The sequence below is a fragment of the Rattus norvegicus genome, chromosome 5, assembly GCF_021556685.1.
Source record: "Rattus norvegicus strain SHRSP/BbbUtx chromosome 5, alternate assembly SHRSP_T2T, whole genome shotgun sequence".
Lineage (NCBI taxonomy): Eukaryota > Metazoa > Chordata > Mammalia > Rodentia > Muridae > Rattus > Rattus norvegicus.
The window spans coordinates 109,605,035-109,628,960 of record NC_141538.1 but is presented as its reverse complement, the minus strand read 5'-3'; the positions used below and the strand labels follow the sequence as shown (position 1 = coordinate 109,628,960).

Genomic DNA, 23,926 nt, shown 5'->3' with positions numbered 1-23,926 from the left:
GGCATAGTCAAGGCAGTCACAGTATGGCAGCTATGAACCTGTAGAAGACTGCCCACCAACAGTCAATCATGAATTCATGAGAGGTCTATGGGGCTCTATGCCTCTCCACTGAAATAGTCTATGGATGGACTCTGGGGTGAAGGGCCTGCTGAAATATCTACCATCATCTTTGTCATGAACCTAATTGTTATTGAGATGCAGGCAGACCCTGCACTGCCTCTGAAGTTGGCCATCAGATGTAGGACCTGCTGAGCAGCTCTGATCTACAGTAACAGTTCCTACTCATTCCTTATCTTCAAATATGTAAGAGTGACAGAAAAAAAAAAGGTTAGTGCTCATTGTATACTGCACAGGGCAGCTTTTGATAGCTGTTGTGTAACAGTTTGCCTTTTCCTTTAGCTTGTTGTCCAAAAGGTATCAAACAAAACACTCCCCAAATAAAAAAAAACAAACAAGATTATTTCTTAAAAAATGACCCAAGACCTGGCTCATGAGAAAAAGAAAACAAAAACAACAACAAAAAAAAAAGAGTAAAGTTTATGAATTAGAGTGAGAGTTTGAAGGTAGAGACCTTCCCTGTACCAAAGGGCTAGTCACTATAATGAAGTATAAGATACAAGTAAAGGGCCAGTGAGATGAGTTAGTGGATAAGGACTCTTGATGTCTGACCACCCAAGTGTGATGCCCAGAATCCACATGGTAGGAGAGAACTGAGTTACAGTTGTTCCCTGACCTCTGAACACACACAAAATAACTGTAAAGTGTGTGTGTGTGTGTGTGTATGTATGCATCATGTATAAATATGTATATATACATTAATTTCATTTTAATAAGTAACTATGAGGACCCAAGACAAGTATGGCCTCTAGCAAGTAGGATTTTTCTTTTTTAAAAAAATTTGAAATATAATTAAAGAGTTATGAACACCATAGTTTAAAGACAAAGAAAAATTTATTGCAGAAAAAATATTACTAGGCATAAAATTTAAATCAGGCAATACATTAAATAACTCACTGGATTTTTATTAAATAACTAACACATAAGCCATTTTCTTTTCTAGATTTTACATTTTTCCAGTTTACTAGCTAGTTGGGAGGCAGCTTTATGTTGTACATTATGACAAATGGTCCTTGGTAACAGACTCTAGGTGGCCTGAACATACCCAGAGTGGACTATTTACTTTGGGCTTGACTAACAAGGTTCTATGGTACCAGTGATTCCAGCTGGAAATGGAAAGATGGCTGAAATATGAATAGGCTAAAGACTCATAGACTTGCCGACTTATTTAGGAAGTACAGACAGTTCTTCTGTGTCAGTTACTATGTAAAGAACCTGGGGGTACTAAATACAACCACATGCCAATGAAAAATGAAATAGGCGATTGCAACAGTGTAACAATAGAATAAAGTGCTTGGCAAGTACAGAGAACAGGCTGTCAGATAGTGAGTGGATTAGATCAAGGGAAAGGAGGTGGTACTGGTCAACCTGAGCAAGAGAATGGAGAATGATACGCTTAATGTCAGTTGTCAACTCTGGATAAGCTCTAGAGTCACCCAGGACATGAACTCTGGGCATGCCTGTTAAGGATTATGTTGAATAGGTTTTTTAAAGTGGGAAGACCCAACTTGAGTGGACCCAATATGGGTGGCACCATTCCCTATGCTGGGACCCTGGACTGTATAAAAATGATAATGTGAGCTGAGCACAAGCATTCATCATTGTCCACTTCTTCATTGTAGATGCAATGTGAGCAGCTGCCTCAAGCTCTGGACTGCACTCTTGAACTGTGAAGCAAAATAAACTCATATTTCCTTTTGTTGCTTTTGTCAAGGTACTTTCTCACAGCAACAAAGGTATTTTATATACACTAAGGCAGGAAAAAAAAAAAGAAAAACTAAGAAAGGATTTTATTCTAAAGCAAGTCAAAGAGACTAGACAATAAAGAATTTTAATAGAAGCCAACAAGTCTAGCTCCATGGTACAGTGTTAGCATGGCACGCACAAGGCTTTGAGTTTGATACTCAGCACCACACATACATATTGAAAAGGAGAAACGAAGCGTATTTATGTGCTGATTAATAAAGAGCCAAAAATAGTTAAAACAAAAGTACACTGGACCTGCTCCTAGAGGCATTGCGGGTGTGGCTGTTGTGCACGTGTGAGTCAGTAGGTGGAGGAGAAGCTATTGCTTTGCTCAGTGTTCTGACTTATGAACATCTGAATGATTAGTAATCTAACCTCTCCTGAAAAAAAAGCAAGCCTGAGTCCACCACTAATCCAGTGCCAGGAGGTCCCCTGGACAGGGAGCTAAGGGAGCTAGCCAGAGATGACCACTAGTCTGGTACTGTGCAGGCCTTGACAGGCTCCCAGGGTAGGGAACAAGCTGGAGACTAGAAGAACCCTGCCTTCGACCATTGGCCCCAGGCTGGAGAGAGCCCAAGATGACTCAGGGAGCTAGCCAAAGATGACCAGCCTTTTGCTGGAGCATTGGATGGGTCAGCTGGCACAGGGAAGAACTTATCCCGGTAGTGTGGGAGGGCTGGTGGGCTGACCAGCTCAGACCTCTCAGGCTCAGATCCATGGCTTTGAATTGGTACACTTCAACATGTACCCCATAGATGAGCTGCTAGAGTGAAGGGGTTGGTCGTACAGATCCAAAACTACAGGATCTCCATTGCACAAGACAACAACAGGATATATGAAGAGTCCCAGCGAAGTTCCAGTATTGGTAGTGTAGCAGCCTTATACCAGACCAAGAACTCAATGCAATGAACATTTGCAAGCCAAGAAACATAAACAAAAGAGTATATTGTGGGACTGTGGGATGCAGCATATTACATCTTCTACAACGAGATTTTTTTTTTTTCTGTTGGCAGGGGAGGTTGCAAGGGTGGAAGGTGGGCATGAGGGGAGGGGCGAATGAGTGGATTGGTGTGCATGATGTGAAATTCAATCAATTAGAACCAATACAAAGTTGTAAAAAAAAAAAGTACCATGGACCAAGTGATGCCTTTGACTAGGTCTGAGGTCTGGAATCTATCTAAAGAACAACCAGACAAATGGTTTAGATAATAATTCTCAAAGTAGAGTTTCTATACTAACAAGAGCCAAGACCCAACACAAACGCAGAAGTACAATCTGGTCATCTGAGAAGTCTGCAAACTCGTGTTTATTGGAACACTACTCAGAACAGCTACACGATGGCATCAGTCTACCTGTCTATCAACAAATGAATGAATAAAGCACGTGGAAGGGACACGAGATGAGATCTCATTTGTCAGAAGAGTGGAAAGTGGATGGAACGGACAGTGTCATGTTGTACCAGAGTCAGTTATCATATGCATATTTCATCTTAATGAAGGATTAAGGAAAAAGAAGCTTGCACATAACGATGCTAGAAAGGCCACTGAAGAAAATCATTCTCCATGTTGAAGAAAGCAGCATTTTCTAAAGGCAACAAAACAGATGCCTATTACACAGTGACTACCAAGGGTAAAGGAAAGAACTGCTTGCAGTGCAGTGAATAAAACCAACCAAAAGCCCTGGTCAGGACTCACGGAGTCTCCATGAACTGCTAACAGCCAGCGCCAGAAGCATTGTAACATGGGCCGGAAGTTACACTTGCACTTACCCAGGGCCTCAACATTAATACTGGAGCAAACAGTTCATTTATGCTTACAACCAACAGCTTATTGTCGTGAAGTCAATTTCAGACACAAGCACACTGACTTCACAGACTGTTTACAAGGGCTGCAGGGCGCCTGTAACAACAGTAATGTGAAGACACAAACACTGCCAACTGAGTTATGTGTCAACTGTAAAGAAAGGAGTAGAAACAAATGGTAATTTAAAAAAAATACCCGGTACCCTGTAATGCGTCACACTAGCTTAATCCTTGAAGCAGTCTGACTTTCTGTACATTTTAGCATTAAACACCAGCCTTGGCTATCTCAGTTACAATCGTTGTACCTGGGTGGTGACTCAGAATCTTTCTTAAGCAAAGATATAAGCTCCTCACACAGCACTTCTTTTTATTTCTTTATTTTGGGGAAGAAGGTTGTTTGGCTTGTATATCTTGAACCACATACACAGTGCATTTATAACATGGTTGTCTTTGTTTCACCATCAAAAGAGTTTCAAAGTTCTCTAAGTCCGTTTAAACTTTTACAACTTTACTATTTGATTATACTTAAAAAAAAAAAAAAGTAGAGAAAGACTGATCGTTTCTTTGTAAGAAAACATGATTCCCATTTGATTGCTCCACAGCCTAAGTATAACAGAAACACAGCACGCCTAATCTTTTTGATATTCAGATAGTTTTGATTATTTTACTATGACAGGTAATCTCCTTTACACATGATTCTTTGAATGAATCTCCCATAACTTCAAGAGAAACTCCTAGAATACCTAGGTACCAGAAACATGGCACCAGTTTACAACCATACAGTCCCATCTCGGGCTCATATTGGTTCCTTAGCAGTGTAGGGAAGAGGATGTTCTCACCAGTCTTCCTTGCTGTCAGTTTCATAGGGAGGAACGGAGACAGATGTGCTCTCGGACTTTGTTCCCTTACACTTCGGCAGGCTGTCTGCTTTCTTTCTGGGTCCTGGAGGAGTCGGGGTCTTGGCTGAGTCTCCAGCAGTAGCTCTCTTTCTTTCCAGGCAAAGGCATGAAGGCTGCACATCTTTCCCATTTTTGTTTAAGCAAATCCCCCAAAGAATAGAAGTAGAAAGTCTACTTATGTCAGCCATGCTGTTTTAATGTCTTGGTGGTAAAACAGAAGACTGGGCCATGTTCTGAAAGGAAGAAAGTAAGCAGGGATGACAGGGGCAGTAGCAGCAGCAGCAGCAACAAGGACAACAACAAAGTTGAGAAATGAAAACAAAGCAAAATAACCCTTGAGAGGCTGTGGGTTACAGGAAGGACTCATGGGACACATTTATCAAAACTCTTCAGACAGTTCCCATGTTAATCAAAATGTAAAAAACACTAATTAGGACAGGCGAAATGGCTCATGGGGTAAAGGTACTTGCTTGCCACCAAGCCTGACACCTGGGTTCAATTACTGAGACCCATATGATGGAAAGAGAAGCAAAACGTAAAAACTGCCCTCTAACTTTCACACATCCACCATGGCACGGATATGTCTACACACGAACACACAAGCAAGTAAGAAAAATTAAAAATGTAGGTAAAGAAAACTAGATGTGGGATTTTAGGAGCAACTTTGATTTCTTGTTTGTCCCCCACTTCTGTGACAATTGTGGTTAGTATTGCTCATCTCAGGGGACCGTTTTGAGAATCACCCATGTTCCCCCACCGGCTCCCGGCTTATCGTCCATGCGGCCTCTACCCCTTACCTTGAATCACTGTAAAGTCACTGAAGTTTGAATATGCCTCAATCAGCAACACAATGGGATCTTCACCATCACAGGGGGTCTTTGGGTACTGCCATATATTTGTTTTTGGAGACAAGATCTTACCATGCCACCCCAGCTGACCTGAAATTCACTCTGTAGACCCAGGCTGACCTTGAACGCAGAGATCTAACCCCAACTGCTAGCATTAAAGGCATGTGCTGCCACCCACTGCGGCTGGGTACTTGGAGCCAGTAACCTGGAGCTTGACGCGGTGGGCTGATGGGTATTAGTGAAGTGAACTAGTGAGTGAATGAATGCGACACATTTCATTATGTACATTTCAGCACCTAGATGATTCAGAGTAAAAACTGTCAGCCCCGTGTTCCTTATTATTCCAGAGCTGAGGTCACGGTGCTCAGGCTTGTCTGGAAGACAATTCTTCAACCTTCAATTCTTTATTTCATTTGAAATCTGATGGATGCTACATTAAATAATCCACTTTTAAGTATTTATATGACCACACAACATCAGCTTCAAGAGGATCACTGATTTGTACCATCTCACCACGTCTTTTAAGGAACTTCGTGAAACTTCACAAACTTTGGGAAAAACCCAAAGTTTGCATCTGTATTGTATCTCATGAGTCTGAAACCAACTTGAGACTCATGCCACAGTGAGTCATGGTTCCAACAAACGGACTTCTGAGGGGCCTCAATACATCTGTTTGAAACTGTTTCGCTCAAACCACTGTTTTCTAATTGGTAGATTTTTATCTCTTGTCCCCTTCTCCTGCCCTCTAGAACTAGAATATTCACAAGGTCCTTTTGAACCTTTGATGCTATTGCTCCCTTCTTAAGAGGAAAATTATGCACTCATTAAGTAAACGTTTATCATCTAGGCGTCTAGTGCTGAAACCAGCGAGAGTGTCTCCTCTCAGGGAAGACATTACAACATTCCTGGCCTTCCCAGTCCTACAGGCTGAGACACATGGTGCAGCAGCCTGTTTAAATCAGCTTGCAGGTGCTACTCTCCAACTCCCGGGTGGCTCTACATTGGCTGTGCTGTGGTGTTCCACACAAGACAGAAAACAGTAGAAATCATTTACTACTTCACAGTGACTTCCCTATGCTAAACTTGTGGCTTATTCCTGGGGGAGGAGCTAATTCAGGTATCAATCAACCTGTGACATCCTCTCTGAGTGATTGTCAAAGGATCCGGGAGCAGAGATAAGCTCTAGGACACCTGGAGGTACTCTGTCTTTAGGTATAAGAAAAAGCTAGCATTGAATGACTGTGAGCTTCCGTACTCACCCTAGTTAATCAAGTCACAAAATGTCCATTAAAAATGGCGCTCTCTAAGCTTACAGTCAGTTTAAATTATACCCTTAGAATAAATACTAGAGTTGATATTCTACCAATCTGCAACTTGTCATTTATGTATCATTAATAATTGTCTTAATTTAATGTTCTATTGGCCTAAAGCAGATATTTCCCTCCACTTTGTCACTGATATATTGATATCCTGGCTATAGAGGCCTGCCTATAGCCTGCATCAATCTACCAAAGAGAAAAAAAGCCGAGCATATAGGAAGCACACAGAGGAAGAAGCTCAGCAGCCTCTTGAACCAAGATGTAAGGACAACTCAGGGACACTAGTAACAAAAAAGTTTGTTGAAAAAAAAAAAAAAAGAAATACTGGCCTGCATGAGGAGATGAATCAAACTGAAAGTGAACGACAAACTATAGTAAAAAGCATAGAACAGTCTGCTTAGACATAAGGACACTCACCTTTAGGTTACGGAGCGTTTCTGACCATTCCATTGACCCTATCTGAGGTATAGTAGTTAGGAGTAAACTTTTGGCTTTATTGGCATTTTCTTTCATGGTCTTTAAAACCCCATCCACTGACACCTGGAGAAAGACGAGCACAGATTTTACTAGCATACACCATGCTTCACAGAACACTTACCTGTGTCCCAGCCTTGCTCTGGTGTTAAGATGTTTGCCTCCCTTCTAAATTCATCTCAAGACACCTTATAGAAGTGTTTACGAGAGGCTTACAGTTCAGAGGGCAGGGAGTGTGGGAGCAGGCAGGTAGGCATGGCGCTGGAGCAGTGGAGTGACCTCAGTACCTTCCCCCAGTGGCACACCTCCAGCAAGATTACAATTCCTAATCCTTCCCAAACAGTCCCACCAAGTGGTTCTTATCACGGCAACTTAAAAGCAACTAAGGCATGAATTATATGTCATGTGAGGTTTAGCAAAGATATGACTGAAATGGGTTCTCACCAGACATACCAGTCAGTCTTGATCTGAGATTCTTTTCAACTCATAGAACTATAAAAACAAGGCCTTCTTTTTGGTGTGGAAGCTACTTTTAATGGGATTTTCTCATAGCTGCCTGAACAGACTAAAAGAAACCTGTGCAGCAAGTCTGTTCATCCAAATTCAACTAAACAAGAACCAAGTATTCTAAAAGCATTTTTTTAAGAAAAAAAGGAGAAAGTGTTATTGTTATGCTCATAGTAAGTGGACTGGTGGTTAACACTATAAACTACACCCAAGAGCCTAAAGAAACGAACAAACCAAGACAAACCACCTCAGAACAAAAATCCCAACTCACTCTGTGTTCCAGTCAGAAATCACCTTTATGATGCTTAATTGTCCTTCTGTGTCAAGATCCAGCATCCAATACGTAAGACAGAGGGACACATGTGTAAGATATAGTTTGTAGGAACCTACAGTATGGGAGACTCGACAGGACAAGGGCCTTGGTTCCTCCCCTCTCCTGTTCCTCATTCCTTTTTATGTGAAGCAGTCCCTCACTATGTGGCATAAGCTTCTTTTAAACTCATGACTCTCCTGCCTCTGTCCCCCAAGTGCTGCTGTTTGGGTGTGTGCCAACTGTACTGACACCTTAAGTTCCTGTACAGGACAAAAAAACTACTTCTAGGACTGGGGATAAAGCTTAGTGGCAGAATGCTTACCCAGTATAAACTGGGCGCTAAACTGGATCTTCAGAAACTGGTGTCTGTGTGTATGCGCATACCCACAGGAGTCACTTATGCATGTCATTTGTGACATTAACTAGGGACTAGAATTTTTCTTGAGCATATTAAATAACTATAACACAATTATAATCTATTCACTTAGCTACCTCCTGCAATGTTTCTGGATTAAAATTATGGAGGTACAGATGAAACCTGACTGGGCATAAATTGGTATATGATTAAAGGGAATGGTTGGTCTCCTATGTACTCATGTTATTATCTACTTGTGTGCAGGAATGAACCGGTTCATGTGGGAAAGTTGACTCAGACTCAGATCCCTGCTTTATCCTGCATAGAAGACAGCTAAGATCTAAGGACACGATGACTATATCTTCGTGTCTCCTCATCCAGATGGCTTCTGCAAACACCAAAACACGGTGAGGAAGTACAAGCACCACAGCGGAAGCTCAGCTAAGGGCGGCACGCATGCTGAGGTATCACAGGCAGGCATTCATGGCAGCCAGAGACTCACCTTCTTGTTTTCACTCATGTCCATATACTTTCTCTGTGGCTCTGAACTTTCCCTCTGCTTCTCTTGTTGGGTTCCATCCACAATGCCCTTCCTATTGACCCTGTGACTCACAGCAACAACTGAACCCTCACTTCAAGGTCGAGCTCAAACCTCCAAGGTTCACTTCTTGGCACACCGCTCCATGGAGTTACTGGTAGCAGTGATCTCATGAGTCAGGTCTAGAGTGACTCCTAACCACTTGCCGTCTGACTCTTGCCTGCCTCCCACAAGCTCATGTTTTGAACACTTCTTCCCCACTGGGGAGTGACATTTTGGGAGACCGTTGATTCTGTAAGAGGCAAGTTATAGCTGACAAAAGTATGCTAGTTGGGGTAAACTTCCGAAGGTTATACCTGGGCCTAGAGCTCTGTTTCCTGACTCCCGCTCCTGCACAATGTGAGCAGTCCTACCTCTCTTTCATGACTTGAATCTGCAATGTACGCCAGAGGCTCATGTTTGAGTGCCTGCTCCTCAGTCAGGCAGGGGAACCTTTAGGACAGTGGTTCTCAACCTTCCTAATGCTGTGACACTTTAGTATAGGGTACCAACCACAAAGTAACTTTGCTTTTCTAAGCTACTTTGTAATTGTAATTTGCTACCACTGTGAATTGTAATACAAATATCTGTGTTTCCAACGGTCTTTAGGCAACATCTGTGAAAGGGGCATTTGAACCCCCAATGGGGTTGTGACCCACAGATTAGAACCAGTATTAGGAGGTTGGGCTTGATGGTTGTTGCAGTAACTGGGGCAATGGCCTTGGGGGGTTACTGCCCCATTCTTGCTCAGTCTAGCTCTCTTTGTTTCCTGGGTTTGACACAGGAGCTGCTATGGTGGCTTTCCCACAATCTGTTCTGTCAGGTGCTTTGGTTACAAGGACAAAAACAAACAAACAAACAAGACAAACATGTGCAAAACAGAGTCATTCCTCTGAAACATGTCTTGGCTTCATTTCCGAGGAAACAAATTAAATATGTTGAGTGTCATAAGTTAACTGAGGTGGGTTTGGGCCACTCTAGAACCATGTCAGGCTGTCATTTGTTTAAAGCACAATGACACAAATGGCTGTTTGAGTGGATGCCATGTTTATGTGCGTCTTTCTTGTGGCATTTAACATTCCTTGTCAATCTATGCCTTCCCACCGACAGAAGTTAGCCATCTGCTTTTTCCAGCACCCATATGGCATAACAGCCACCGCTCCCTCTGTAGAGGCAGCTGGCTTGAGACTGAGTAGAAAATCTGGCACGATGCAATGTGCTGCCAGGAAGTGACAGGAGCTAACGTTTCCCATTAATTGAAAACAGCTTCTCTAGATCATGAAGCTGGGAGGAGCTCTTAAACTACCAGGCCAGATACAGTTGGCCTCAAAACTCTCCTACAGATAAACACAGAGCAACACCCTGCTATCAGCTGTAGGCAGACTAAATCAATAAAGATTTACTAAAACCAAAGGATCGGGATCCATTTGTGTTGCCCAGCAAGTACATACACGTGGGCGGACAGATGATATGACTAGATGACGCCCTATTATATATAACTGGCTGGTGAAACAGGCGCTGAGACAGTGGCTGCAGTTGATGAACAGCTTAGGGGCTCAGGGGTTTCTTGCAAGGCTTTCTTCCTCCATGAAAACAAACATAAATAGCAACAGCACGAAGAGACCACACACGAAGCACATCGTTCTCTTTAAAGGAAGGCTCAGGTCTCAATGATGCTCCATTCATCTACATGCCTACTACGGAGTGCCTGCACTGTCGATTCTCAGATGAGCGCGCCCTGACCCTCTGTGGAAGACCTTATATTTCAATAGGAACTACAGAAAATGTCTAACAATGACTAGTGTAAACCTAGAGACGATGTACAAAGGCCCTGAGACACATCCAAAGAAGACGGACGAGACATTCTCTTTGATGGCTGATGCCCACACCTCACGTGATCAGAAGAGACTCCCCACTTACTGCTTCTTCATGCTCCTTCCAGCAATCATAATCGGTTGCCATGGCAATGCTTGCGTAGCACAATCCGGCCTCCTTTGCAAGCACCACCTCTGGAACAGTGGTCATATTGATAACATCTGCGCCCCAAGTACGGAATATAAAGCTTTCTGCCCGGGAGCTAAACCGAGGCCCCTCAATTGTGACTATCGTCCCCTTTGAATGGCACCGGAGTCCAAGCTTCTTAGCCATTTCTATGAGGACCTGGAAAAGGAAGAGCATGAGTCACACAGACAGTCCAAGATTTACCTTTCTGCTTTAGCAAACCAATTGCCTAGAGTAGACTTTTGCTACCATGTCCTTAGGGATCACTGAAAGAGGCCATCTAACCCTGTATTCACACATCCGGGTCCACTGCAGGCGTAGCTCATAGCTTTTAGAGAAAACACACCAGACTTTGGTTTATGTATTTGAATTCCATTCACTGTTGAGAACTTGGGAAGGCTATTCCGGGGCTTTGATCTGGATTGAGGTCTTAACTGATCACACTCGCTCAGCTAAGGAATCACTTGTCATGCACAGATCGACGGTCTGGCCCAGTGCCACCTTCCAAAGTGCAGCTGCTCAGTCACTGCTCTTTGACATAGACTCTGTGGCCTTTTGGAAGAAAGTCTTTTTTTTTTTTTTTTTTTTTTTTTTTTTTTTTTTTTTTTTTATAAAGCTTGCTGCTCTTCCAAAGACATATGGTGAAAGAAGAATGACTTTCCTGATTTTTTTTTTTTTTCTGTCCAGAGATCAATCTACCTGGGTTTCCTTACTGCAAGGTTTTTTAGAAACATTAGTTGCATCAGAAACAGTTCTGGGGCTGGAGAGATGGCTCAGCAGGTGAAAAGATTGTGCTAAAAATAACTTAAGAATGGCGGTATTCTTAGCAAGGGGAAATGAAGCACTGCTCTTCCAAACCAAAGCTGAGGGTGCCTCGTCGACCAACTGATTTGCCTGCAGACAGCGTTCCATTCTGATATAACTATAAGGGAGACTACTAACCTCTCTTGTTTTGGGGCAAAATGGTTCAGCCATTGGGATGTGGCACACTCCTCTGGCACTGCAATGACTTCCATCATAGAAGGTCTGAGGCCTCAGGGATGTCCTAGAAAGATAAAGTGGTAAGGTTTTTAGGAAGGTGCACCCACGGAGACTGCTGTTAAAAGTACAGCTCAGATTAAGTTAGGAGCTCAGGCACGGCAGGTAAGACGCACTGAAGTCAATCTGGGACATCTTATTAGATGTACACACACGAGAAGGCTCAGTGTGCCATTTCCCGGACTCACACCAGTTCCCCCCAAACTGTACCAGACTCATTTATTTGCTACCCTTTTCATAACTGTACGCTGTCCTTTTTTTTTTCTTATGGTAAAAGTATATATTTAGAATTAACCATCTGGACTCACTTTAGATGAGCCCAATCTTGTTGGCAGCATCTAGAGCGTCATAATAAGGAACCAAGCGAACATATGCCTTCTTCTCTCCGCCAGGCCGTATCAGGGTATTGACTTTGGCCGCATCAATGTCAATTGACGTGTTTCTTCACGGCCTGTTTGATTTGGGTCTTGTTGGCCTTAACATCCAATAACACAAGCGTGTTGTTGTCTTCTATTTTCTTCATGGCCGGGTGGTCAGTGGGAATTTGATGATAGCATGGTGGCAAGCTTGTTTCTCCTGGGTGCACTCTTTCCAGGATATTTTGGCTGCCTCTGGAGCCGCAGGGTCCTGGGCCGCCGGTGGCTGACGTTCAGATCTTCTTTTTGTAGCTGTGGACGCCTTTCAGCACCGCCTTCTTAGCTTTCAAGGCCTTCGCTTTGGCTTCGGCTTTGGGAGGGGCAGGAGCTTCCTTCTTAGCTTTCGGCGCCATCTTGGCGAAAAGGGCATACGCTGTCCTTTTTAAATCAGACTATACCCAGGTCTCCTTAAAAATCTGAAAACCAACCAACCAAACACCGTTCCACCCCCAAACTCAACTTTCTGAACAGTTGCTTTGCTTCAGGTCCATACAAAGTTCTTACCCACATTTGACTGTGAGATCTGAAAATATCTGCCGCTTCGATCCTACTCACCCTTTTCCAGGTCATCCCGCTTGCCCTGCTCCTCTGGTAACCTGTCTCTTGCTCAGTTTGCTTTTACCAGCTTTAACTAGTTCTCAAGGTTTTCCTTTTATTTCAAGTTGGTTTTTTTTTTTTTTGGGGGGGGGGTTCCCTAAATTCTGTTTTTGGAATCCATAAAAGACAGGCTAAAATGAACTAACACGCTGCCAGTTCACTCAACTTCTTGGAAACTTTCAGAAAAAGCTACCAACTACTTTTTTGTGTGTATTGATTTTTCTAAAGTTGAACTACTGAGTAACTCCGGGAAACCCCCTAGCCTCTGTCTTTTCCTGCTGAGGGGAGATGAGGCAAGGATGGGACACAGGAAAGCTGAAAGCAGGAAATCTGGTCTTTTTCCAGGGGTGGCAGTGGGGCAGAATGAAAAACTATTTTTGGTGGTTCCATTTACACAGATGGAGTAATTTGGTACCGTTCCAAATGAACAATTCCTTGGGCTTATCATCCCTGGCGACTCTGCTTGCATCGAAGTCATCTCTCTTTGAGAGGAAGCAGCTTCACTGCTGTGAAAGAAAGCAAGCTCTGCGATTCTTGACTTTTTCACACGCCTCAAGAAGTCAGTTTATCCATCCAGCTGAGGTTAAAGGATAGGTCACATGACAACTCTAGCCTACATCAACAGGGTTTTCCCTGGAAGACTGAGCAACAAAAGGATGCCTTGTTATCACCTTCATATCTGCCTGGTTTTATTTTTGATGAGTCAAGTTGTAGCAATCCTTGCAACTAGGATTGTAAAGCAGGGATACTGAGACTTCCAGTAGCCATGGCAACGGGCATCCATACCTATGTCAACATGTTCACTGCTTCTCTGTCCCCTCACATCTCTGCCTGTGGCAAGCACACCACATCTTGTTATGTTACTTGATACCTGTTGACTGGTCTCAATTACTTCCTTCAAATGGAATGACTTACATTTTCCTTTTTGGTTCTTCAAGACAGGGTTTCTCTGAGTACCCTTGGCTGTCCTGGAACTCACTCTATAGACCAGGCTGGCCTTGAACTCAAGAGCTGGGAGTTAAGGCATGTGCCACCACAGCCCGGCTTACATTTTTCTTATTAAATGAAGGTATCTAATTACAAGTTACAGAGTTACAGCAAATTCTGTATGTTTTTCATTCTCCCATTTTCTAATAAAAGATAGTACTGTACTTGCTGGGCCTGGAGCCATATGACTTTGGTTCTAGTACTCAGAAGGCAGAGGCAAGTAGAACTCTGTGATTTCAGGCCAGCCTGGTCTACATAGAGAGTTCCAGGGCTGCCAGAGCTACATAGTGAGACTCTTATCTCAAAAAACAAAACAAAAATTTACAAAATTAGTGCTCATCCCTTCATTTATAGAAGCAGCAAGAGAAGTCAGTCAATCAAGGCGCCCTGGTAACATAGTAGAGAACCTGAGAATCAACTGCAGGCTGAGGACCCAGAAAACTCCACCCCAGGGAAGAGGGGAAAAGTAGCATTAAAATCAACGCTTTTCTCCCCCACGAAGATACACCTACTTGTGGCATCTGCACCACTAACTTAAGTGTCACTGTGCTCAGTGAAATGGCTAATGATCAAAAGCTAAACTGCTATATATAGAATACACCCATATATGGATTGTAAACTGAGGAACTGCCCACACTAAAGGAATTCAACAGAGCAAGGGGTTTACAACCACAGCTGAGAAATGTCACAGCCTTGCCAACAGCTTTTAAAAGGGCCCAGTGAGACCCAGGTTAAACTACTAACCAAATAATGCCAAGATGGCAGATTTTTTGGTTAGCTGTTAAGTTTGTAACCAATCTGTTATAGCATTGGTAAGGTGTGCATACACTTGTTTCTAGAGTTTGATATATGATCAACCCAGTTATGGCTTCTATAGTAATAAAGGACTACTGCTGAAGGTCTGCTTCCTCTACCAAAGTGGAGAGATTGACCTCGCCTCCTAATTAAGCACAGACTTCAGGGAACACTAGCAGGCTGTTTACTACTCACCAGCTGCTTGCTTCTGGGAAAGTCAATCTGATCTCTGCACCTCAGGTCTTCCCATACTTAAAAGTAGGGGCAGGAGAGACAAAACCACTTACTTACCCCACATGGGCTAAGGGAGGGTGGAATGAAATAATAAAACACAAGGGCTGGCACTGACCACTGCTGCACACGGAGCATCCACTTCTGTACTCTCCTCTGCCAACATGGGAGTCTGGCATTTTCACAGGCACATGGAAATCTCTAAAACTGCTTGATGTTGTCAAGCAGGGGTAGATGTTCTCTTAGCTTCCTTTCTGCTGCTGTGACAAAATACTCTGACAAAAAGCAACTTAGGAGAGAAAGGGTTTTAGCTCACAATTCCAGGCTAGAGTCCATCTCTGTGGGGGAGTTATAGTGAGAGAAGCTTGAGAAAGGTGATCATATTACATCCACATAGTACGGCAGAGAGACTCCTCTCCTACAGCTCAGGACCTCTGCCTGGGGAATGGGTGCTGCCCACAATTGACTAGCTCTCCTGACATTACTTAACAATCAAGACATTGACCCACAGACACACCCACAGGCCTACCTGGCCTTAGTAATTCCTCATTGAGACTCTCTTTCTAGATGATTCTAAATTGTGTTAAGGTGGCAGTTAAATCTGACCGGCTCAGGCACTGAAACATCTCTTTGAAAGCGTGAAGGAGACACATAAGCTCGAACTGCTAGGAGAAATGACTTCGATGCAGTCAGAGAGACAACCCTGGGCTCTTTCAGATACAGCACAGCAGGAAAACCAACCAGTAGCTTGTTTCTTAAGTAGGGGCCTTTGAATTAGGTGTTAAGTCAATAGTACTCTCCTTTGAAGAAATGTGAAGCTAAAAACACGCTGGAAACACTAATTCTCCAGGAAACAAAAACATCACAACTTCTGAGGTAGCTTCCAAATGCGGCCTCTGTCCCTAGCAAGCCCTGGCATGAGGGTGCAACAGTCAGTGAACTGCACACAAGGCAACATGGCTTTGCTCACAAGGATGGTTTCTGTGGAAGAGTTTCTCCCAGCTTGTTAGGATCATTCCAATAGCAGGCGAACTCCCAATTGCTTACCAATTGTAACAACAACAGGAACAGAAAACAAAACAAAACAAAAACAAAGAAAAAACCCAATGGATGTTTAAATCTCAGTGATGAGAGTGTTCAATGAAGAGGGCTTCACTGTTCCTCCTTATAATCTGTTATGAGATATTGCTAGTAGTACACTAGGCAACATAAGAACAAACATTCTCTGTTCTTGGGGCCGGAGTGGTGGTTGAAGAGATGGCTCAGCAGATAACAGCACTTGTTGGTTACAGAAGACCTGAGTTTGATTTCTAGCACCCACATGGTGGCTCACAACCACCTATGACTCCAGTCCTAGGAGATCTAACACACTCTTCTGACCACTGAGGGCACCAGACATGTACAGATGCAGTGCACGCAAACACACACAAGCAAAGTTCATACCCATAAAATACAATAGCATTTACCAATGCTGTTATTGGTTCCTAACTGTCCCAACTTGCTCTAGGTCGATGTAAGTGGTTTTATCTGTTCACCCAAGAAACAATAGCCACATGTAGGTCAACTACATGCAGGAAAAAGTACCACTGTGTGCCTTTATGCTTAATAGCATTGCAAATTGTAAACGGGGGAAAAAGTTGGCTGGAAAGGCTTTAGCATTTTAAATTTCACTAATGAGTCAGATGACCCCTCAAAATGCCCATTTCAAACAGCAATAGTTATATTTAAGAGATCGCCAGGTCCTAAGAGCAGAATGTGACATTTTCACTCCTCAATTATTCAAAGGTAACTTGTCTCCCTGTCCATCGCAAGACAGTCATTCACATTCCTCTGGAAAGAGAGAAACAAACCAAGATTTAGGGCTCTAGAAATATGAACTTATTGAAGAAACCATCCCTAGAAAAGTGGCAGGAGTTCATGAAACACAGATCCACAAGTTGGAACAATTGACACCAAATTACAGTAAGGGCTGAGTCAGTCTATGAGAGTAGCTAATCGAACGTCATTTCCCCTGGTTAAGCTTCTGCTTTCCAAAGCCCCGAGGACAGCCCCATGGAATCACCTGCAGTCGTATCTTGGTTTATGTCTTACAAAGTGAAGCTATAGAAAGCAGCTAAAGGGGCTGTCAAGCGTTGAAGGGGAGCACTGTCCAGAAAGCTTGCAGGGAGGGAGGGTGGGGTCTGAGCATGTGCACATAACAAGATGCTGTGATGTAGAGACTCAGAGACAGAAGAGTGACAGGTGGCTCCAGCAAGGATCCCTGAGGACCAGCAGTGTTTACAAAGCAGCAGAGCCAGGAGACAGTTACAGAATCTGAGCTACCTCACTGGGGTGGGAGAGCTGCAAGCACGTGGGTGAGGGGCAGCTGAGGAGACAGGCTTGAGCCACCCAAGTTTGGATCCATTTGCTAGTTATGTAATAGCATCTCTGTACCTAGGTCTCCTCAAACATACGTGGGGGACTGGTCACAGAGGCACCCAGCTCTAAAGCTCGGTTGTTACAACAGGAATGTGGTAATACCGTGAAGAGCTGTGACGGAACTAGATTCCAGAGCAGAGTCTAAGAAGAAGCTACTTCTTGGGGGTTGTTGACTTCGCTTTAAGCACAGCTAGATAGGAAGGGAGAACTCCGACACAAGTTTCGGATGGGAGGGAGGGCAGAGGCACGCAGTGAGTGTGTGCCCAGCAGTATCTGCTTCCTTATAAAACTGAAGATGACATGCTCGGAGGAGGGAGGAGATACAGGAGAAGCCGTACAACTTGCCCCTGAGAGGAGTGGGACAGAGCAAGGCAAAGGCCCCTGGGAAACTCTTCATCATGAGCCTCTGTGCCTTCCTTTTCGGTTTCAGGCAGGGTGCTGTCACTATGTAATCTGGCTATCCTAACTGTCCTCAAACAATGTCCCTGCGGTGGCCTCCTCAGGGGTGAGGTCCCAGGTGCAAGTCATCACGCGCAGGAGTCCGTTTCTGATCGTTAGACCCTACACACACTCAAGATGAAAGGAGACCTGTGTGGACACCAGAGAACACCCCTACAAGACTACAGCCTCAAACGATGACATCACAGGGGAAGCCCAGAGCAGGGCTGTGTCTCTTAGAGGGTGAAATAAATAGGCATAATCTATCAGCTCATGTATTTACTGCGGGACTTTCCTGATGAGTCAGACCACAGAGCTAGAGAAAAACCCAGATCTCCTATTCATCCTGCAAGAGGATAAGCTGGGAACAAACCAAAAACCCAAACCAAGCTTGAGAAGGAGCACATCTGAACCCAATACCCGCAGGCAGAACTCTTACATTAACAGAGGAGGACACTGGAGGACAGGCATTGTTTTACCTGGTATTTTGAGCCACAGAAGTTACTGTTTCTGTGAATTTTGTTTTAAGCTTAAAATAAAATAAGGACCTACATCTACAATTTTCACATATATCCTTTCTTCCTGTCCAATCAATGACTTCAGTGATACAGCAAATATTGATGGCACAGAAAGAAAGGATACATGGAGAAAATTGCTGGAAGTTCCTGCCCCTGGGCCCTCAACCTCTGGAAGGGCATGACTGTTTTTCGTTTCTTCTACCCAGCAACAGGATCTGAAATAGTATCTGTACTAGCTGGCTCTGTGTGTCAACTTGACATAAGTTAGAGTCATCAGAGAGGAAGGGGCCACGGTTGGGAAAATGCATCCAGGAGATCCAGTTGTAAAGCAACTTCTCAATTTCTCCCCTCACTAATTGAGGGGAGGGTCCAGTTCATGATAGGTGGTGTGATCCCTGGGCATGTGGTCCTGGGTTCTGTAAGAAAGCAGGCTGAGCAAGCCATGGGAAGCAAGCCAGTAAGCAGCACCCCTCCATGATCCTGCATCAGCTTCCGCCTCCAGGTTCCAGGCCTGCTTGAATTCCTGTCCCGATCTCCTCCAAAGATGAATTATGATCTAGACGTGTAATCTAAATAAACATTTTCCTCTACGACTTGCCTTTCAGTTGTGGTGTTCTCATAACAGCAATAGGAGCCTTAATGAAGACAGTATCTAACAGAAAATGGAGGAACCAAGTGTGCCCAGAAACTTAGGAAAAGACAATGGAGTGCCTCAGCATTGGGGAGAAGACAGCAGAGGCCCTTGGGAGAAGACACCCTATGCAACACTCGACAACCAACCCTTAAAGAGTAACCATAAGCTACAAAGCTGATAAGCAATGGGAGAAAGGCTAGGCAATCCGAACAACTATGCTTCTAAATTCGTCTAAGCCTCCTCTTAGAATCTGGCCTGTTTAGGCAAGGCCCTTGCCAAGCTGCAGCAGGGAGGAGGCCTCTGTCCCAAGTGTCTAACTTCACGAGACACCTCATCATAGAGCCTGTGCAGTTCAGAGGCCACTGCATCTTCAAAGACGTTTGTAAAAAGAACTGTTGCCATTTGGTGAGGAAGTTACTGCAGACCCCTTAGTAAGCAGCTGGGGGTTTCCTATACGTGCTGCTTGCACTGTAAGTGATACTGGAGATCTGAAGATGCTGGGATCAAGGCACACAAGAAGTTCAAGGAAGAAACACCACCCAAAAGTTCAACTGGAGCCCCGAGAACAGCTGAGCTATCTTTATCCACATAGCAAAGCCAGAGTCAGGACAGAAGCTACATCGACTCCTGTGTGTCAACTGCCTACCTCCACAGGTGGCAGGATGAAAGAAAAATGTACCAACCCAAAGGAGGGTAGGGCACACAGGACCGTTTTACCAGTCAGTCATAAGAACTGGCAAGGCCTCTTCCTGTAGGTGGCCAGAGGTGACCTGTGAAGATGGTTCGATATTCTCTTGACCGAGAAAACCCCACAAAATCATGCAAAACAAGAGGTTCAAATCTGGGGTTGGGGATTTAGCTCAGTGGTAGAGCGCTTGCCTAGGAAGCGCAAGGCCCTGGGTTCGGTCCCCAGCTCTGAAAAAAAGAACAAAAAAAAAAAAAAAAAAAAAAAGAGGTTCAAATCTTTATGTTTGCTTTCAGAACACCCGGGAAACTGCCCAGGCCAGCAAGGGTATGCGTAACTGCAAAGCCACAAGAGATCTGAGGCCAGTAGGCGTGGAGCTGCTCCCTGTTCTGGAACACTTAACCACTACACCTAACTGAGGACCATGGGCATAACACCTGGAGTTTTCCACTCTAATGAGGTATCTAGATAGCCCGGAGTCTTCAGCCAATGAGGTTCCCTTCCCTTCCTGGGTATTCCTCTTCTACAAAAGATATATAACCCTTAACTCACCCCAAATAAAGGGTATGCATTTACATCCACCATCAAATAAACCAGTATGAACAAGCAAGGTCCATCTCAGAGAGCTGCTTCATTAAGGATCACTGTGGAGAAGGCCTACAACTAAAGGGCCACGCCTAAGACTCCTGAGGAAGGTTATTTTCCTTACAGCCCCTCTGGTACACTTGGCTCTTGCTACTAATCAGACAGGATTCCACTTGTCCAGAGCTCTGCCTCTCTTTTCTGCTTGGCTCTCAGAAGCCTGGAGGAGAAAGGCAGACTGCTGGTACCCATTCCTGACTCCCAATGGAACACCGTTGTGCCTGGGTACCCAGTGAAGAGACAAGGAACTGTAGAATTTGTTTCAGATTTTGCTGTTTCCCCTTCCAGTCTGGTGAAGAAAGACAGGCTGCAGACCCCAGTTACAGACTTCATTCTGCCTTCCCTAAGTGGCATGCCAGTGGTGTCCAGGCAGGACATAGTGCAGAACAGGAGGTCACGCAGTAAGGGAGACAAACCTCAAATTATAAATCTTGGATGCCCTATAAGGTCCTTTTAAAATAAAAATGCCTAACAAGATTCTCTTGGACCAAGGGGAAGACCCAAGTCCTTTCCCTTTCAAAGGGACTGTTAATGAGCATCAGGAAAAAAGAAAAGGACATGGTGGGTATGCTGAAGAAGATTGCTGGCCTGGTGGCACTGGCTGGATGTGACACTCCACAAGACAGGCTACCAATACTGTACACAAAGCCTCTGGTGTTCTTGATTGACTCCCTCAAAATTCATCACATAGGACAGAATACAGATGAGAAGCTGGGTGTGCTCAGAGAAGAATCAGATGTTAAAAACAAGACAGCCAATACCAGGATGGACGAACAAGGGTTCTGGCAAGCAAAAATCACACCAGAAGCCATGGGAGGTCATTAGTGGAGAAGCCTGACTCTATCCTGTTAGAAAGGCTAATATAATCAAATATCTTTGATGGGTTGAAGGGAACTGGATACAGTTAAATGCTCTAGTGTGTTGAAGGAATCATAGAAAGAACTGGAAGAGCTTGAAGGGGCTCAAGACCCCTTATGAACAACAATGCCAAGCAACTAGAGCTTCCAGGGTCTAAGCCACTACCTAAAGACTATACATGGACTGACCCTGGACTCTGACCTCATAGGTAGCAATGAATAGCCTAGTAAGAGCACCAGTGGAAGGGGAAGCCCTGGGTCCTGCTAAGACTGAACCCCCAGTGAACGTGATTGTTGGGGGGAGGGCGGCAAGGGGGGGAGGATGGGGAGGGGAACACCCATAAGGGGAGGGGGAGGGATTAGGGGAAAGGGAATAACATTTTAAATGTAAATAAGAAAGACTCAAGTTAATAAAAAAAAAAAAGAATGAGGGGTGACACTGATTGTGACTCACCCTCTGAAGCATTCTATTTCTGCTCTAATAATAAAACACACAGCCTTGGAAGAGACTGAAAAGTTAGCAGTTCTCTGCAGAAAATGAGGTCACTTTATCCAACAATCTTTTCCTATCCTCACATACAACATTTCCACCAGCAGAGTCAAAGGGGAGTCCCGAGTGCAACTGTGCTGGGGAAAGCAGAACAGCGTGCAAGCCAGAGTGCCCTTGGGTTGTGCAATCAATCAGTCCAGGTACCTTGCAGGATTAGAGGAGATGCTTTAGGTATTCCTCATTTATTCATTTATTTATTTATTAGCTTTTTATTGATTCTTTGTATATTTCATATCATGTACCCAATCTCACTCATCTCCCATCCCCACAAGAAGAGAGAATAAAAAATGTTGTCAGGGACGCTGTAGTGCATCATGACGTGTCCCACTGAACACCCCTCTGTCCGCACATTTTTACTTGCAAATGTTTACTGCAATGAGTCACTGGTCTGGTTCCAGGCCTCTGGTTTCTGCTACGCCATCAATACTAGGTCCTCACTGGCACTCCTCTCGGATAGCCTGCTGTTGCACTGTCGTGGAGAACCTGGATGCTTTGGATCTGCAGGACCAACACACTCCAGCAGTTCATAGATGGGGTAGGTATTGGTGCAACTTAAGCCCTGGATCTAGGCCTGGGCTGTGTCTGAGTTGGTGCCTGCCTGGTAGGAAGAAGGGAGGGTCTTCCAAAAGAAAGGAAGACCATGAAAGCTCCAAGGCACCTTCAGGAGTACAGGGTAAAGGCAGGCCGCCTGTGCTCTGCACAGCTAGGTGTCACTGGAGGAGTCCTCAGCAATTCCCAGCAGACTTACAGGTGCTGCAATGGGAGACACCCTGAGTGGGGGCCGCTGTCTAACTTTACTGTCGGGAGCATCCAAACCCCCTTCATTTTATACAAGTTCCTGTACTCTTTCCTTTTTTACTGACCTAGCAGGTAGCCAACCCTTGTATTATAGGCTCAGGAAACTGGCAGTGACCTGCGTAAGTTTGTGGACATACAAGCTTAATATCTAGAATTTCAATTGCTAATATATACGCCATGTAAGTTAAGACTTCATGTTGCCCTGCTGTGATCATCTGCATCGCACAGGGAAATGGAAAGAACTTCTTTTCAAAACCAGTTTTGGATCTCTGAGGCAGGAGATGAACTGTGTAGACTCATGGGTGGACGAAGGCAGGGACTAGTGCGGCCAGGGCTGGCACAGCACTTAATATCTGTGACCACTTGCCTGCCCAGCGCAGGAGGCCTCGGTTTGGTCATTATCCTCACTCATGGAAGCTCTGGGAGGTTTACGGGTTTGTCATATACACAGGAACACTGACAAGGGGACCTCGAACGTGACAGGCAACTGTCTGAGCAGCTCTCACTGTGCAAAGCCAGAAGGACTGCAGTCTACCTCCTAGGGGTCACATACCAAGGTCACTGGCATGAAGACCTCTGATTCCTTAACGGCCACTTCTTAGCTCCTGCGGGTGGGCAAGGTAGAACAGGCCCAGCCTCCATAACCCCCACCCCAATCTGACTTGCTGGACTGGATCTAAGAAGTACCCACTTCCCCTTCACCTCAAACCTGGAAAGATCCCCTCATCTTCAGCAAGGAGGAGTATATGACTTTTTCCTTCTATTTCTTTTACTGCGTGCCCAACCTTCCCCGAAATGCTGACTTTTTTTGAGACAGGGTTTCACTATGTAGCCCTGGTTACTCTCAACTTTCTAGTAGCACTCACGGGCTAGCCTCCCGACTGCTGGTATTAAAGGTGTGTCCCACTACTCTCTTTCCCTTATACTTCTTTCATCTTACTAAATTCTACCTTCCTCGTATGCTTTATTGTTCTTTCTTTCACCACATTTGTATCTATGAATGTCTTGTGGTTTTGTTTCTAGTGACAGGGTTTCTCTGCAGAGCCCTGGCTGTCTCTGTAGACCTGACTGGCCTTCAAATTCACAGATCCACCTGCCTGGCTTCCAGAATGCTGGGATAAAAGTGAGTGCCACCACTGCCGGGCAGTGTACCTTTGCAGTGTACCTTTGCGTTATCTCCTTCGAATGTTTGGTTTCTTTCCACTGAACGGAAGTAGATGCTGAGCTCGGCACAAAGGCCCGCTCACAGAGAACTCTCGCTAACCAGCGGACACGCCTTTCCCAGCGGGCAACAAACGCAAACAGATAAGAGGTGTGACAAGATGAGCCTGGAGGAATCTCGTGAAGTGAATTAAGCTGGACACA

General features: G+C 44.5%; 1 protein-coding gene across 2 annotated transcripts in view; it reads right to left on the bottom strand.

Moving 5' to 3' along the window:
* Nucleotides 1-932: 932 nt before the first annotated feature.
* The window catches only part of Mtap (methylthioadenosine phosphorylase), a 46,213-nt gene continuing 23,219 nt past the window's right edge, over nucleotides 933-23,926 (bottom strand). The window contains exons 1-5 of one of the 2 annotated variants that reach the window (XM_087548081.1): nucleotides 12,304-12,776; nucleotides 11,900-12,002; nucleotides 10,877-11,116; nucleotides 7,148-7,270; nucleotides 933-4,796 (exon numbers count right to left, since the gene is read on the bottom strand). In XM_087548081.1, coding sequence (XP_087404207.1) covers nucleotides 4,758-4,796; nucleotides 7,148-7,270; nucleotides 10,877-11,116; nucleotides 11,900-11,932 — 435 coding nt within the window. In that variant the 5' untranslated portion in view covers nucleotides 11,933-12,002; nucleotides 12,304-12,776 and the 3' untranslated portion in view covers nucleotides 933-4,757. 2 annotated transcript variants of the gene reach the window in all.